This window comes from Salmo salar, chromosome ssa20 (assembly GCF_905237065.1).
Source record: "Salmo salar chromosome ssa20, Ssal_v3.1, whole genome shotgun sequence".
Lineage (NCBI taxonomy): Eukaryota > Metazoa > Chordata > Actinopteri > Salmoniformes > Salmonidae > Salmo > Salmo salar.
In genome coordinates this window covers 52034565-52051968 of record NC_059461.1, presented here as the reverse complement: position 1 = coordinate 52051968, position 17404 = coordinate 52034565, and the positions used below count along the sequence as shown (strand labels likewise).

The window sequence follows — 17404 nt, the reverse complement described above, 5'->3', positions numbered from 1 at the left end:
TGTGACTATAACAGTGCATTTCTATGTGGGGGGCTAAGTGCCTTGATCAAGGGCACAACGGCAGGTGGTAGGTCTACATGGGATCAGAGACAGCAGCTTTCCAGTGTCAATAATGCTTACTTTTTCCATGTACGCTATAATAAGTAATGGAAATTTGTTTAAAAAGCCATGGAGAAGTCCTGGAAAATGTGTATAAATCGTTAACAAAAGAATAAATCAGGAGGTCTCTATAGCGTAACGTAATTTGTGAATTTCGGTGAACAAAATGGACCGACTTAGAAAAGGATAGACCCTGCACTTCTTCCATCCCAAGTCAAGCACTAGTATTATGCAAATTAACATCAGAGACAATTGTTAGGCCTTAGGGAAAAGAATGCTAAAACAAGTCGATGACACGATCGAATACGTGCAAAATTGTAATATGCCTGTGTTTGCAGAGGCAGATATTCGACAGGACATGACACAGCAGGCGTTTAACAAGTATTTAGCATGCGTAATGTCCATGGAAATAGCTCGTCAGAATTGTGATATGTTTTTAAATGAAAAATATTTGGTCGATTTGCATCTAAAAGGTCGTGCCATTTCTTCAACCCTTACGCAACAGCTTTGGGCAAATGTTCTAGGACTTGCCACTGAAATCTCCACACGTGCCCAATGTCCAAATGGTGTAGGAATCATCGCTTTTGCCGTGGTGTGGCGTGTGTCTCACCAGTGGTGCTTAAACTGGGAGGAGAAAGAGAGGGAACAACCAGGAGGAGCGGAAAGACGCACTGCTAGAACATTTGGAGAGGTGTTACTCGGTGGCAGAAGGCATAGGGCGCCTATAAATGTGAATTTGCTCATTCTGTAGAGGTGTCAAGTGCAACACCATGAGTCTGAGACAGGGTGATGCCCAGGCTTTCTGTCGCGTGCATGTTCATTTATAGCAGTTTAAGGTGACATAATGTCGGTTGAGTTAGGTCGCACCTTTCCACGAGCAGATTGTGCTTGGTTCAAATGAAATGGCACATTGCAGGCCACATGGGTAGGCCTACTCATTTCTGACCCCAACTTGTCCTAGCCTACTCAAACTATGCTGGTAATGAAAATTACCTCATTAAAGCAGACAGAAAAAAAAGAACCTAACTCTGGTCCAGATCTCTGTAAATTACCTGGACCAGTGCATCATTGTCACTTCAAATAAAATAGTATTTGTCACGTGCTCCGTAAACAGAAACATATGCCACTATAGTCACTTGAGTAGTAGTACAACTTTAACTATAACCAATAGGAAAAGGTCATTCAATTAAAAAATATGACAATCGATTTTCGCTTTCTTCCAACCCAGTAGGCCTACTGCTGATAATTGCACTAATTATTAAGATATGCAGATCAAATCAATAATTCGTTAAAATAAACTAAATAACCATGGTATTAAAAGAAAGATTAACTCACACTCATTTCCCCAAGAAAGCCTGTGGCCATTTGTATTTTGGCACGTGTACATCTGGCTAGGTAAACCAAAAAGCCTCGACACCCCACAACTTGCATGCATTTGTGAATTGAGCCATCACATGCTCCCTTCACACCTTACTCTCAAACAGTGGAATTATCTAGTTGTATTCCAATTGGCGTTACACAAAGTCACGCGTTTCTGTAAAGAAAGTCTATTCAAAGTAATTATTGCGACCGCTGAGGGATTTCCTCTCGATGAATTTGCAATTAATGGCCCACTCCATGTGCAATACTATTTTACAATAATAGACTAAAGATGCATTGATAATACAATACACTTGGTCAAATGAACCCATTTTCTCCTAGTTTGTGCAAAATCAAAAACAGGGACTTCAGGCTTAGTGACTTCACAAATTATGTCCAATCCCTAAAACAAATATAATTGTTAAAGCAAGGATTTAAAATATAATCATTATCTAATTGAGAATTAAAGGATTTTAGACACCTTAAAACTTAACAAATATCCCTCCGGGGGTGAGGCATTGATCTACCCTAATCTGGTATTGCTAATATTTGTGCTGGAGATAAACTACAAATTCCCTAGTGCCAAATACTGAAGAGGCTCAGTGTTTGTCAGGTATTAAATCGTCACAATACTTCATTACAATCTTATTTGTCATTTACTAAAGTCCTACTTGATGCTCTGGCACATGGCCATTGACTACCTCCAGCCCATTGTCTAAACCAAAACTGTAAATAGGAGTTGGTGGAGGCACAGTCAGGCCTATGGCTGTAAAACAGTTATGTTGTGGAGGAGTATCCTACCAATTTACCAGAGCCATATAGCTGTATTGAAATGTGCTGCAAACATTTCCATGATGACCTCTTCCACAAAAAAAAGTCAGATTGGAAATGTCTTCTACCAGTTGTTAATGTATTAAATCTCAGATTTAGATTATATCTGCCAATGTAACAGGCTGCTAACAGTTGAGCTTCCTCCACTGTCCAACTGCCCCAAACAGTGATCCTCTGGTTCGAAACACACGTGACGTCCCTCCTTGATAACATGTAAACCGATTGCACCATACAAAAAGTTAGCTCTTGGATGGCTGACAACATTTCACCAATCTTTTATTTCAGCTCATGAAACCAACACTTTACATGTTGCATTTATAGTTTTGTTCAGTGTAGATGCCTGGGTATTTAGAGATTCAACATGTTGCCATGAAAACACCTGATTGATGCTAGTTCACATTACATGTTTGGTTGTGCCAAATCACACAAGATGCTAGATTTAAGAGTTTTTTATTTTATTTATTTGGGACTTTGTGAATGGTTCACAAACTGAATCTCACAGAACATTCAACAAGCACATGTTAAGACATCAGGATCCACTTTTCACTTGGTATGCGTGCCACCAGCCCAATTTCACATGGCTTGGCTTGATTTGCTGAAAATGTCTCTCCCACTCATTCCTACAGCGCAAGCTCCAGCCTCTGTTGCACACAGTCTCGTTGGCGTCAACAGCACCGGTCCAAGCAAGGACTTCTTGATGGTGGAGATAAGCTTAGAGTCTCAGAGTGCAACAGGTTTAATAATATTCATATCCTAAACCCTGACCAGCTTAGTCTTAGATATACATTAAAAAAAAACAAGGAAACTGTTTCACAAAGCTGATCAAACTTCATTCCGGAGCACCAGATCCCAGTGCATGGAGTTGCAGATAAGAGCACTGTTCTCTGGTCAGTTCCCCGTATGACCGGCCGGTGGGCAGTAGACGAACTAATGTGGACTGAAACGGTTTAATCAATAATGTCTGTAACCACACAGCACCATTTTGTATAAGTCAGTGCCAACAGAGGACCAACGGAAGCAGATGGGGGGGGCATCCGCCGCCTACATCCGAGATCCAGGAAGTGACTTTGCTGATGACAGAGGTACCAGAATCTTCTTTTGGACCCTTGCTTCTTTCCAGCTCGCCCCCCCCCCCCCAATACATGCTTGTGACAGTCAAAAGTTCAGCTGATTGGATGGTTTCTCCTTGTCTCCTCCCCCACGCGTCGAGAGACGCCCGCCACCCACCCCGCCAAGTGACTGCAGCCCGCCATCCTTTTGGCCAGACACTGTGGAGGGGTGGGCTGCGATTGGTGGGTGCGAAAGAGAGGGCCACTCACTGTTGTTTGGAGCGCCAGAACCGTCCGGCGATGGAGCCCAAGGAGATGCCCTGCTTCTTCGGCTGGGCCAGCTCAGCCAACCTCTGCTCCTCCTCCTGTCCCCCCCCCACACACACACACACCAGTATCTACAGTTACATCAATATCTAATGAACTATAGCTCTAAAGCTCTCACAAAACAGATGGATAAAGGGCATCAAGCGTGAAAATGTTGTTCCTACAGAAAATGTAATGTTTCTTGAGAATGGGGACACTTCTCTTGGTTGGTAATGTTAGTGTATTTGTTAGTTGACATCCATTGCTCCTGAACATTGGGTTTGTTTGGACTGTACCTGTGCTAGCTGTGCTTGTCTGCGTTTGAAGGCCTCTATGGGGTCATCTTCCAGTGCGTAGTTCTCCAGCACAGAACGCACGTCATCCACTCCACTGAGCGCAATGGCTGCCGGAGAAAAACATGAGTGAATAGCGTGTCTGGGAAGGAACAGGCTTGTCGACACTCACGCCATTGCACACACACTTACTCTTGAGGAAATGAGCTAGGTCGTAGAGTGTTCGGTCTTCTGAGTTGCCGTCCCACTTTGTCAGAGCCATACCGTTGAAAGGCTGCAGGCTGAAGGCTTCCCTCTTACAGTCCACCACTATCACCTTGGAGGTATCCCGGTTCAGACACGACACGTCCTAAAGGGGAGGGTGGAAAAGAGTTGAGTTACAAGACTCTCTGAAGAGGAATTCATCTAAAGAAAGTTGAGTTAAATTAAATCTATCCCTTTCATTGTTTAAAAGGTACTTGTGACAAATCCAAGAAATACACAAAATGCCTTACGATCATCAATAAATGTAATGTTTGCATATATATATATTATATATATACACACACACACACGTAGAGGGGAGAACACACACTTTCCCCTGGCCTGCCCTGTGTATTGCGTCTCAGTGGTGGGCCTGGGGAGCAGATGGAGAGGGACTCCGAGTTCTCCTTATCACTGTCATCTGGACAAATGCCTCAAATGAAATACAGAAATGTAATTTACAGAAGTGTTCACACCCCTTTGCTACGATACTCCAAATTGAGCAACAACAACAAAAATGCTAATGTTTGTACATGATTTAGAATGAAACACACCGGTCTATATAAAGTCCCACAGTTGACAGTGCATGTCAGAGCAGAAACTATACCATGAAGTCCAAGGAAATGTCTGTAGATCTCAGAGAGAGAATTGTGATGAGGCATACATCTGGGGAAGGGTATAAAACAAGTTCTAGAGTGTCGACAGTTTCCAAGAGCACAGTGGTCTCCATCATTGGGAAATAAAAAAAATGGATCTACCCAGACCTCTGCCTAGAGCTGGCCGTCTGACCAAACTGAGCAACCGGGCAAGAAGGACCTTCGTCAGGGAGGTGACCAAGAACCCAATGACTACTCTGACAGAACTAGAGTCCATTGGCTAAGATGTGAGAACCTGTCAGATGGACAAGTCTCTTCACCAATCTGGGAGAGTGACTAGACGGAAGTCACCCTTGAGAAAAAAGGCACACAACACATCTGGAGTTTGCAAAAAGGAATGTGAAAGAAAAGATCATAAGGCAAAAGACTATGGTCTGATGAGACAAAAATGCACAGCTCATCCATCACCCAACTAACACCATCCCTACTGTGAAGCATGGTGGTGGCAGCATCCTGCTATGGGGATTCTTTTCAGCAGCAGGTACTGGGAGACTGGTAAGGATAGCGGAAACAATGAACAGCGACAAATACAGGCAAATTCTTGATGAGGACCTGGTTCAGAGTGCAACCTTAGACAGGGGTGAAGATTTGTTCCAACAGGACAATGACTCCAGGCACACAGCCAAAGTAACGCTGGAATGGCTTTAAAACGAGAACGTGGGAGTCCTCAAGTGGCCCAGACTTGAATCCCATTGAAAATCTGTGGAAAGAATTGAAGATTGATGTTCACAGCCATTCCCCATCTACCTTAAAACCTGTTAGGGCTAGGGGGCAGTATTGACACGGCTGGATAAAAAACATACCCGATTTAATCTGGTTACCACTCCTACCCAGTAACTAGAATATGCATATACTTATTACATATGGATAGAAAACACCCTAAATTTTCTAAAACTGTTTGAATGGTGTCTGTGAGTATAACAGAACTCAAATGGCAGGTCAAAACCTGAGAGATTCCTTTACAGGAAGTGGCCTGTCTGACCATTTCTTGAACTTCTTTTCCATCTCTATCATTTACTAAGGATCTCTGCTCTAACGTGACACTTCCCACGTCGTCCATAGGCGCTCAGAGCCCGGGAAAAAACAGAATGTCGTCATCCCAGCCCCAGGCTGAAACACATTATCGCCTTTCTCAAGTGGCCGATCAAGGGACACTGGGCTTATGCGCGTGACCCCGACCGCCCCGCCTTTGGGATTTTTTCCTCTGTTTGCCGAAAAGGAGACTCCCCTGTCGGAATATTATCGCTTTCTACGAGAAAAATGTCGTAAAAATTGATTTTAAACAGCGGTTGACATGCTTCGAAAGTACGGTAATGGAATATTTAGAATTTTATTGTCACGAATTGCGCCATGTGCGCGACACTTCTTTACTATTTCGGATAGTGTCTGGAACGCATCGAACAAAACGCCGCTATTCGGATATAACGATGGATTATTTTGGACCAAACCAACATTTGTTATTGAAGTAGCAGTCCTGGGTGTGCATTCTGACGAAGACAACAAAAGGTAATCAAACTTTTATAATAGTAAATATGATTATGGTGAGTGCTAAACTTGCCGGGTGTCTAAATAGCGAGCCCGTGATGCCTGGGCTATGTACTTAGAATATTGCAAAATGTGCTTTCACCAAAAAGCTATTTTAAAATCGGACATATCGAGTGCATAGAGGAGGTCTGTATCTATAATTCTTAAAATAATTGTTATGCTTTTTGTGAACGTTTATCGTGAGTAATTTAGTAAAATGTTAGCGAATTCCCCGGAAGTTTGCGGGGGGTATGCTAGTTCTGAACGTCACATGCTAATGTAAAAAGCTGGTTTTTGATATAAATATGAACTTGATTGAACAAAACATGCATGTATTGTATAACATAATGTCCTAGGGTTGTCATCTGATGAAGATCAAAGGTGAGTGCTGCATTTAGCTGTCTTCTGGGTTTTGGTGACATATGCTGGCTTGAAAAATGGGTGTCTGATTATTTCTGGCTTGGTACTCTGCTGACATAATCTAATGTTTTGCTTTCGTTGTAAAGCCTTTTTGAAATCGGACAGTGTGGTTAGATTAACGAGAGTCTTATCTTTAAATGGCTGTAAAATAGTCATATGTTTGAGAAATTGAAGTAATAGGATTTTTAAGGTTTTGAAAATCGCGCCACAGGCTGGCAGTGGCTGTTACGTAGGCGTCCCACCTAGCAAGCGTCCCACCTAGCCCATAGAGGTTAACAGAGCTTGAGAAAATTCCCAAATCCAGATGTACAAAGCTGATAGACATACCCAAGACGACTGAAAGCTGTGATCACTGTCGATAAGTGCTTCTTCAAATTATTGACTCAGGGTTGTGAATATTTGGTAACACTTAAAACCTAAAATGTCATAACATGTTATGACACGGTCATAGCCATGTCATAATTAAGCAATAAGGCTAGAGGGGGTGTGGTATATGGTCAATATACCACAGCTAAGAGCTGTTCTTATGCACGACGCAACGTGCCTGGATACAGCCCTTAGCTGTGGTATATTGGCCATATACCACCAACCCCCAAGGTGCCTTATTGCTATTATAAACTGTTTACCAACATAATTAAAGCAGTACAAATAAAATGTGTCATACACGTGGTATACGGTCTGATATACCACGGCTGTCAGCCAATCAGCATTCTGGGCTCAAACCCCCCAGTTTATAATAGGTCATAATAGCTGACATAACACGGTCATCACACATATTTAGACCTGTTGTGACATATTGCATTATTTTATAGCTGGAAACTTATGTAGGTGTTATAAATCAGCCATTAATTAACTGATGTCAGACATGCACCTACCCAAATGCTCTGTTGCTGATGACTGGGAAGAATGCCGGAGCAGATTTCAGGAGCAGGACAAGACACCATCTTTTTGACTAATAAGGGCATGTACGTGATAGGCCTATCTGGCTTAAATGATTATGATGGCGATGATGCTTCTTCACAGTGTCAGTGTATTTACTAAGTTATTTAAAATGTCATTACTACAACAAAAGGATTTAACAAATGAAAGGAAACGTCGTGCCAGGCGTCACTAATGAATACTTATGTAAATTAGATATCTGTATTCCATTTTCAATAAATATCTAAAAACATGTTTTCACTTTGTCATTATGGGGTATTGTGGTGTAGAACTCATTTTGAATTCAGGCTGTAAAACAACATTTGGAATAAGGGGTATGAACACTTTGTAAAGGCACTGTAGGGCTCTGGTTTCACAGGCAGCAGTGCTCCTAACAAAGCAACAGGCTGTGAGCCGGAGTAGGAATGTGTCCAACCCACACACACCCTCTCATAGGGTTACACACAAGTTTGGTGAGCAGGTAAACAAACAGTGTACTAGTATGACTACTTAAATCTGACACTCCCATGGAGAATGAAACAACTTCAACTGAAAAGAAACAAAAATAAAACTGATCTCTGAAACGCAAATTTGGTGGGGCAGTCGAGCACTCAACAGTCTTGTTCAACTCCATCCAGTCGGTCCACCTGTGGCAGAAGGTCGTGCACTCCACTAACTGCCCTATGTCTCTGGGGGGGGGGGTCTAAGCTAGGCCACATCTCACCCCTCAAAAGTTGGACTTGTCATCAACATCAATGGCTGATTCTACCACAGCCTGGTTCTAATCACAGTTAATTAGACGGACCAGACGATAACGTGTCGTCGTCAGACAGGCCCGCTGATTTTATTGACACCTCGCATCTGTGGCTCCACATTGTTTAAAAACTTTTTTGGGGGAAAGAACACCATCGAAATTCACCATTGGACAGACGCCTGAGGTCTCTGTGGACTCGGCTCTCTATTCAGACCTCTCTCTCTCTCTGCCTCCTGGTTGCTTTTCAGAGGGCCAGATGGAAGGCGAGGGAGACAGAGGGGAGGGGGGGTGAAGAGAGAGAGACAGAGATGGGCAGAAAGTCACCAACGGTAGGGGAGGAGGACAGGAGACACGTGAATTCAGGCGAGTACACAGAAGGAGAGGAAGATCCTGTATGTAACGTTAGACTGATCACCAAATAAACACATTCAAGTTCTGTATAGCAGGGGGTAGCAGGTTACCCTTATCAACTATTCATGTTTCCCGATGAATATGAGTTTTCGTAGTGAGTGATTAACATGGAAAGAACTGACCTCCATGAACAATACACGGCCATGCATCTTCACAGAGAAGGTATACCTATACACCGCTATGTAGGGACCAGAACCACACATTTACTACTAGGCCAATTTAGTTTCCCATGCATTACAAAAGCACCCCATTGAAACATGGTGATGTAGGCTAGGCATGTTAATTACAGTCAGCTCTGATACAGCTCGTAATACACAGCCATTTAAGATGCCAGGCGACATGATTAAAGCAACAGTAGCCACCTTATACAGTATTACCTTAGAGGTTCTCTCGGGTGACAAGTTAGTTTAGCAAAGTTAACACTATTGTACTTCAGCCATGCATGGAGACGGACTCCGGCTGTTGGAGAGAGGGGGGCATAAGGTTAATGAGGCCCAGAAAGGGGGGGGGAGGAGAACCCCCCCCCTATTGTCAGGGGCAGAGGATGAAAGAAAGAGAGATGTAGTTGGAGCATAGGAAAATCAATGCGGAGCAGAAGGCGGCTATGGAGCGGAGACATGGGTGGGGGGGGTTTGGGGTACGGCACAGTGGAGAGGGGTGCACCGGGGGTTCTGGGCTAGGGGGCTTGGCCCAGGAGGAGCGGGGTTGAAAAAGAGCACACTAATATCTCAGAGTCTTAAACTCAACTCATGTCTTAGAAAACAACAGAGACAGAGAGAGCATACACACAGGTATATCCAAAATAAAGCAAACCAAATACAACATTAACAAACAGGGCATTTGTCTGAACAATTTGATGGCTTTTATACACCAACATGGGTGGAATACTGTGTTATTGGAGGCTTACGCAGTGTACATAAAACAACAGTACACACACGGTGGCGGAAGGTCAGCCTGACGACTTGTTACCTTGACGTGATGTCCTTCCATGTAACGCGTGGCGTCCCTGAAGAGGCGGTACATGACAAAGCCCTGGGGGTCGATGCTGTCAATCAGAGGGTACGCCGTCTGGTGAGAGAGAACCCGCATTACATCACAACGTTACACAGCATTGACATGCTAGATGCATATATGCATGACGGCCATCGGTTACATGGCTAGAGTTGGGCTGAGGATAGGGACAGACCTAGGATTGTGTCGTCAGGTTCTAGTTCCCTGGCTGCTGCTCATAATAAAAAAAATTAAAAAAAAACGCATTTCAAATCTAAAGTAACAGCTTCTCAGAATTACATGGCTTAGTCAGCACTACCGCAGTGGGCAGGTGTAATGTGAAGCCCAGGAAACCTTGATGGGTCAATGATCCATACTGCGTAGGGAAATCTGCAGCTAGCGGAGGTACAGACGAGGCTTCAGTTTGACTTGGCACAGTCACTGCTGCAGGTCACCACAACACTAAGGCTGACCTTCACCCAGAGAAAACAAAACAGTCCCTAAACAAGGAGCCAATTAGACCCTGAGCGGAGCATGGCTCATTTGCATATAAATGTTGGCATAAATAAAAGGGGTATTTGCAGCCCAAAAGGCATACCGTTCTGAGCCCGCCTGTTGGCCAAGACGTAGGTAATTAGGACAAACAGGGGTGAGGCATATTGGTACCAAAACAGTCAAACGCAACAACACTCGGGATGTTGTTTGAGATCAAGAATCAATCATCAACAGTGCTAGTTTGGAGTGACAAAACAAAAATGTGTTTCGGGGGTGGGTCATTGTCCATTAGAACAAAAAGGTCTACAGGGGAATCAAGGAGGTGACAGGAGCAGAATGCGCTCACAAATGAGCTAAGCCACACCAGGCGGTAAGAGCAGCCCTGATTGGCTGTGGCAGAGGCAGGTGACTGTTAAGTAAGTGAGGCAGGCAGGTCTGTGCCTTAACCTATCCAAAATGCTTCAAGTGGCATGTGACTTATTTCAGCAGTTAATGTGTTATGTTGCAACACGAAGAGAATTGCAATGTTGATTGCCACAAGAGGGACAAAAAGATGGGTGTGGATTTATGGGAAATTCTATTCGTAAACATAGGACGGCAAAGTTGTACTTGAAACCATCACGGTACAATAATGGCGTGACAAGATCTTGTAAGTCATTGGCCCACGCCAGAACAGCATTCAGCCATGTCACTCACCATGCCTGTTTCAGCAGTGAAGATCACTATCTCGTAGAGAGGGGCTAGCTGCTGGAACAGGTAGTCGATGCCTGGCCTCTTCTTGAAGCGCCAGCCTGTAGCCAGCTGTGGGGAGGACCGGAGAACAAACCAGTTTACCTCACATGCTTAAAGACATACTAACTACTCCCAACAGCAATGGGATAGATTATGGATAGAACACTCACTGAACGCTATCCACAAAAAGTCAGTGAATAATCAATTTCAAATCATCAGTTATTTATGTTATAGAATGTTATATTTAGGGTAACATTTGTATTTTTTTCCGACAGCCACTATCCAATCCACATAAATGCACACAACCAGTGAATGATTCATTAGTCTGTCAGGTTATAAAGTGGTATATTTACAGGCATACATTTAGCTTTTTCGACAGCCTAAACGGAGCAGTTTATGGCAGATGAAGCCTTTGGACGACCTCCTGGGTGCAGGCCTGTGTTACCACAAAAAGTCACTTGTCTTTTCGTCAGAAATCAAAGGCTCTGCGTGCAGGGCCACGAAGTGGCTGTCTGCTGAGGGCAGGTGTCGGGTTACGGCCGCGCCCCACCTGTCTGGCACTCGTAGGCGGAGCGGGCATGGAGACCACTCAGGTAAGGGGGAGTAGGGAGGTTCTCAGGTAGAGGGCCAGGTGGAAGGTGGTGTTAGAGTAAGGGCTGGGACAGGCTCTGAGGGGGCCAGGTGAAAGCCACAGGTAATGAGTGAGAGGAAGGGGGGTCTTTACAGATAGTGGAGGATGACAGGTGGTGGGCCCCCAGCGACCCACAGGCCAGATGGCCACCCGCCACACACAGAGGATCGGGGGGGGCTTGAGGTAAAAGCTTAAGTAAACAAATAAAAACAAGTCTACTTATGAATTATCAATGTACCTTCCAACCCCAGCCATGAAACTATCAAATGTTTTTTCCTTGTTGCGTTCAAGGCTGTACTGAGAGAAGGCATCCAGGTCACCCAGCCAGGGCCTGGTGCCAGGAGGTAAGGTGGTGGGTGAGGTGTGTTGGGGAGGAAAGGGGTGGTACGTACCGACCACTCGGGGTGCAGGAGGACGTCTGTGAGCTCTAGGACCAGGGTGTAGGGAGGCTGGTAGTAGGGCTCCCTCAGGGGGTCAGGAAGCAGCTTGGGGCTCGTGGGCTCAATGATCATCTGGGGGGCACAGACATGACATCATACAACTATACAATAACAATGCTGCGGTGGGAAGAGCAAGTGAAACATCAGAACTATGTGGGTCAATTGACATCAGCCAAGCTTCATTTAAAAAAAAGTATGCAATTTGTATTTTGTGGTGAACGAGGCCTATCCCTTTAACACTTCAGATCATTCTTAAGATGTTTTTCCTCTCCCGGCTCGCCGTAGTAAAATTGGAGGAGATTGTATTTGGCTGCTTATGTGGGAATGCAGGAGCATTAGAGCTTCCTTAGTTTGTTTGCTGGCCTCATCACCGCAAACCCCATAAAGCCATAATCCTGTAAGAACCAGCTGCAAGAGGGAAATGGGACGCATGGAAGAGAGAACTGATATGTTCAGGAGACCCGAGGCCAGGGAGGACGAGAGGGGGAGGTGTGTTGTCGAGATGCAGGGAGGAAAGGGTGCGCGCATGTGCATACACACACACACGGAGACAGGGGGCTGTTCACGCTCCATTGAAGAGATCAAAGACCTACGAGGGAGATGGATTTGTGTGTATGTGTGTGTGTGGGGGGGGGTCTAACGGAACAGCAGCTGCAGGCTAATGCAGAGGCGCCTTCCTGCTCGAAGCGGTGTGGCTGCACCTGCCTCTGCTTCAGTAAAGACAGACAGATAAGAGGCCTAACATGGCTCCCAGTGTCACCAAGTATAAATATCCCAAACCAGAGGTTATCCCAGGAGTTTAGTGGACAACGACCTATTCTACCTCCCTGAACCAAACACCCCAGGCCTCGGAGGAAAAGGCTGACTAGAGTGGAACAATCCATTGATCAGGCTACATTGAACAGTGGGAGTGTCAGAAACCGTTTCTTCTGTTTTGCGTTTATTTATCGTCACCCACCTGTCTGTAGTCTTGGAAATACTTGAACGTCCTTCTCAACTGCTGGATAACCGGGGCGTCTGTAAGAGAGAAAACGAGAGGAAATGTTAGCTATAAACATTGTGGAGTGCGCATCATTTCTCAACACACCATACTCAATACGGAACACTTAGCCCAAGGTCCATGTACACTATTATTTTGACTATTTTCTACATTGTAGAATAATAGTGAAGACATCTAAACTATGAAATAACATATGGAATCATGTAGTAACCTTAAACGTGTTAAAAACAAAATCAAAAGATATTTTATTTTTTAGATTCTTCAAAGCAGGCACCCTTTGCCTTGACGACAGCTTGGCATTTCTCAACCAGCTTCATGAGGTATGCTTTTCCAACAGTCTTGAAGGAGTTCCCACATATGCTGAGCACTTGTGGCTGCTTTTCCTTCACTCTGCGGTCCAACTCATCCCAAGCCATCTCAATTGGGTTGAGGTCAGGTGATTGTGGAGGCCAGGTCATCTGATGCAGCGCTCCATCACTCTCCTTCTTGGTAAAATAGCCCTTACACAGCCTGGAGGTGTGTTGGGTCATTGTCCTGATAGGATGGCGTATTGGTGCAGAATGCTGTGGTAGCCATGCCGGTTAAGTGTACCTTGAATTCTAAATAAATCACTGACAGTGTCACAAGCAAAGCACCCCACACCATCTCCTCCATGCTTCACGGTGGGAACCACACAAGGAGATTATCCATTCACCTAATCGGCATCTCACAAAGACACAGCGGTTCAAACCAAAAATCTCAAATTTAGACTCATCAGACCAAAAGGACAGATTTCCACCAGTCTAATGTCCATTGCATGTGTTTCTTGGCCCAAGCAGGTCTCTTCTTATTGGGGCCCTTTAGTAGTGTTTTTTTTGCAGCAATTCAACCACGAAGGCCTGATTCATAGTTTCCTCTGAACAGTTGATGTTGAGATGTGTCTGTTACTTGAACAATGTAAAGCATTTACTTGGGCTGCAATTTCTGAGGCTGGTTACTCTAATGAACTTATCTGCTGCAGCAGAGCTAACCCTGGGTCTTCCTATCCTGTGGCAGATGTTTCATCATCGCACTTGGTCGTTGCGACTGCACTTGAAGAAACTTTCAAAGTTCTTGAAATTTCCCTTATTGACTGACCTTCATGTCTTAAAGTAATGGACTGTAATTTCTCTTGGTTATTTGAGCTGCTCTTGCCATAATATGGACTTGGTCTTTTACCAAATAAGGCTATCTTATGTATACCACTCCTACCTTGTAACAACACAACTGATTGGCTCAAACGCATTAAGAAAATTCCACAAATTAACTTAAGGCGGCACACCTGTTAATTGAAATGCATTCCAGGTGACTACCTCATGAAGCTGGTTGAGAGAATGCCAAGAGTGTGCAAAGCTGTCAAGGCAAAGAGTGGCTACTTTGAAAAATCTCAAATATATTTTGACTTGTTTAACACTTTTTGGGTTACTACATGATTCTGTGTTATTTCATAGTTTTGATGTCTTCACTATTATTTCTACAATGTAGAATATAGTAAAAAAAAAAAAAAAAAAAATGGAATCAGTAGGCGTGTCCAAACTCTTGACTGGTACTGTATGAGTATTAACCATGTTTTGAGGCCATGTAGTGTTTGACATTTTCTGATATGCCACAGCTGTCAGGTACATGGATTTACCTGACAGCTGTTTCTCTCTCTTGGCAGAAGAGAAATGCTGTTGACAGGGATGTAAACAAATTTGTGCACAACGTTTGAGAGAAATAAGATTTGAGCGTATGGAACATTTCTGGGATCTTTTAATATCAGCTCTTGGAACATGGAACCGACACTTTACATGTTGTGTTTTTATTTTTGTTCTGTGTATGTAGCAACTGCTGATTGCCCATTGCGTCCATATATATATTGACCATAGGAGTTATTGAGCATCTCAAGCCAACTCTGGTGGTGGTAGAATGTACACAGCCGCGGTCCTAACAAATGACGCAATGGGCAATCAGCAGTTGCTACATACACAGAACAAAAATAAAAACACAACATGTAAAGTGTCGGTTCCATGTTTCAAGAGCTGATATTAAAAGATCCCAGAAATGTTCCATACGCTCAAATCTTATTTCTCTCAAACATGGTGCACAAATTTGTTTACATCCCTGTCAACAGCATTTCTCTTCTGCCAAGAGAGAGAAACAGCTGTCAGGTAAATCCATGTACCTGACAGCTGTGGCATATCAGAAAATGTCAAACACTACATGGCCTCAAAACATGGTTAATACTCATTTGAATAGCATGAATGGTTAGTCCTTGCATCCATAGCTGAATTTGAGTGTTTACATTTCTCCAGCCCCATCCCTTAGCAGTCTCCCTGGTTTGTTAAAAAGCTTTATTGTTTCTATGGCTGATTACCGCTTTAAGACCGCAGCATCGGGGACTGCAGCATTGGTCCCAACAAATAACATCTCAGTAAATTCATGGCAAATGCTACCACTCAGCTAAACCATGCAGCCAGGTGACTCTGGTATGTGAAGTCATTTGGGACCGAGGGGGAGTGAGAGAGACGGAGTAGGTCTCTATGGGCCTATAGTGTCCGGCCTGCTTGCAGCCACAGTGTGTTTAACCAGGCAGGCCCCTCTGGGTCCCCCAGCCCAGTAACAGCAGGCCTGGGAGTGGGTGACCTGGTTAAACACCCCCCTAACCCGTCTGCGTATGCCTGTTTTATCTGGCCTGGGAGGTACATACTCTTCCAGAGAGCGTGGGACTGTGACCGACCACGTTGACAAACCTCTCCCATGGGAGCGCAGAGCCAAGCCAGGCTGGGGATCGTTATACCCCCCCGCAGAGGGACGGGGGTTGCAGAGGCATGTGTATGCATGCGAGTATGTGTGCGCAAATGTGGAATATGGGTAAGGGGGATAGTAGTGGAGGGATGAGATTGAAAGGAGGATGACAGGAAAAGGATGGTGAGGAGATTAATATTTGTCAGCCAGGCCACAGTGAGTCCTCCAATAATGAGTGAGGTGGGGAAGCTACCTCAATTTCTGGCCATATAGTCAGGGACATAGGCATTCCATTTCCTCCATTGGCTGTCATTATGACTGATCAAATTCTGTCTCATCAAAAGCAGAACCCCCATTATAGCAAAAACAAAGCAGTCTGTTCCCACAGTTGGGACCGACTGACAGGAAGGCCAGAAAAGTAGGCTTTAACAAGCAGCAGCACTCTGGTCAGGCAGCCTCGTCCTAAACTTGTTTGCCAGTGTAATAGAGGCAGGCCATAGTGGCCAGTGGAAAGGCTATGTTGCTCTCGGGAGAGATGTCAATTTAAACAGGGGAGAAGTAGGGAGGGAACAAGGGAGGAAGATTGATGGTCGGGCCTCCGGACACAACAAAGGCCTCCTTTAATCCTCGACCGGGGTGGCATATGCTCCGCTAGTTTGCTTAAGGCCATTATTACTCAATTGCCTTTCTTCTCCCCATTTTCTTTTTTTGGGCAGGGGGGGGGGCTCTTGCTTTTCTTTTCTCTTTTGGCCCGCACTGTCAATCACTTCTTTCTTGGGCCATGACAAACGGTCGTCCAGGCCTCGCTCTTTGCAGTGGGGGTAAGGGGGAGGGCAGGGGCCCCTTCTGTTAGAATACCCGGCTTAGGGACACAGGCTGTTGGTTGGGCCAGTAGGTACAGGAGGCAGGCTGGGTTGGTTAGTTAGGAGCCCTGGTGGTCTTTATCCTCCTAGGGGCTTTACGTCTCTGTCAGAGCGAGCAAACACGGAGGTCGTACAGAACGGCCCCTCAACTCACAGCCAAACACGCTCTGAGGATCATAGCTGTGGGATACTAACTGGGACACAGAGGGTGAATCCATCTGATAAAACGGACCGGAAGAGATGAGGTCTTCCAAGTCATGAAATAACTCTGAAAAGTCAGTGATTTAAGCCTAACAATAGTGCTTGAAGATTAAAGCAATACATTTTTTCCCCTCCCCCTAAACATCCGGTGTGGGTACCGATTGATTGCATACTGCATCCAGACTGTTTCTTAGAGCCACAGTACACATTAGGAGAAAGCAACACCTTCCAACCTCGGTGAGTATTTTGAAAGCAGTCCTGCATGTCACACACCAGTGTGGCCTCAACAGGGTGCTTTTTGGGGAGCTCAGTCACAGCCTCTAACGCTCCTCCTCAGCATAATGCCGGTGCTCTGAATACCATCACTTGGCATGGCGACACGGGTCTCGCAAGCACGCCTGTTTGCAGGCCAGACCTCAACGCCCCGGGTCCTCCCATCCAGTG

The 17404-nt window shown here is 44.9% G+C and overlaps 1 protein-coding gene across 1 annotated transcript in view; it reads right to left on the bottom strand.

Annotated features, from left to right (window-relative positions):
* Window positions 1-2723: 2723 nt before the first annotated feature.
* LOC106580763 (mitochondrial import inner membrane translocase subunit TIM50) overlaps window positions 2724-17404 on the bottom strand; it is a 30314-nt gene continuing 15633 nt past the window's right edge. Inside the window, exons 5-11 of the mRNA XM_014162148.2 lie at window positions 13110-13168; window positions 12104-12223; window positions 11045-11149; window positions 9833-9931; window positions 4130-4286; window positions 3941-4047; window positions 2724-3703 (exon numbers count right to left, since the gene is read on the bottom strand). Of these exons, the coding sequence (XP_014017623.2) occupies window positions 3605-3703; window positions 3941-4047; window positions 4130-4286; window positions 9833-9931; window positions 11045-11149; window positions 12104-12223; window positions 13110-13168 (746 nt within the window). The 3' untranslated portion in view covers window positions 2724-3604. The remainder of the gene's footprint in view (window positions 3704-3940; window positions 4048-4129; window positions 4287-9832; window positions 9932-11044; window positions 11150-12103; window positions 12224-13109; window positions 13169-17404) is intronic.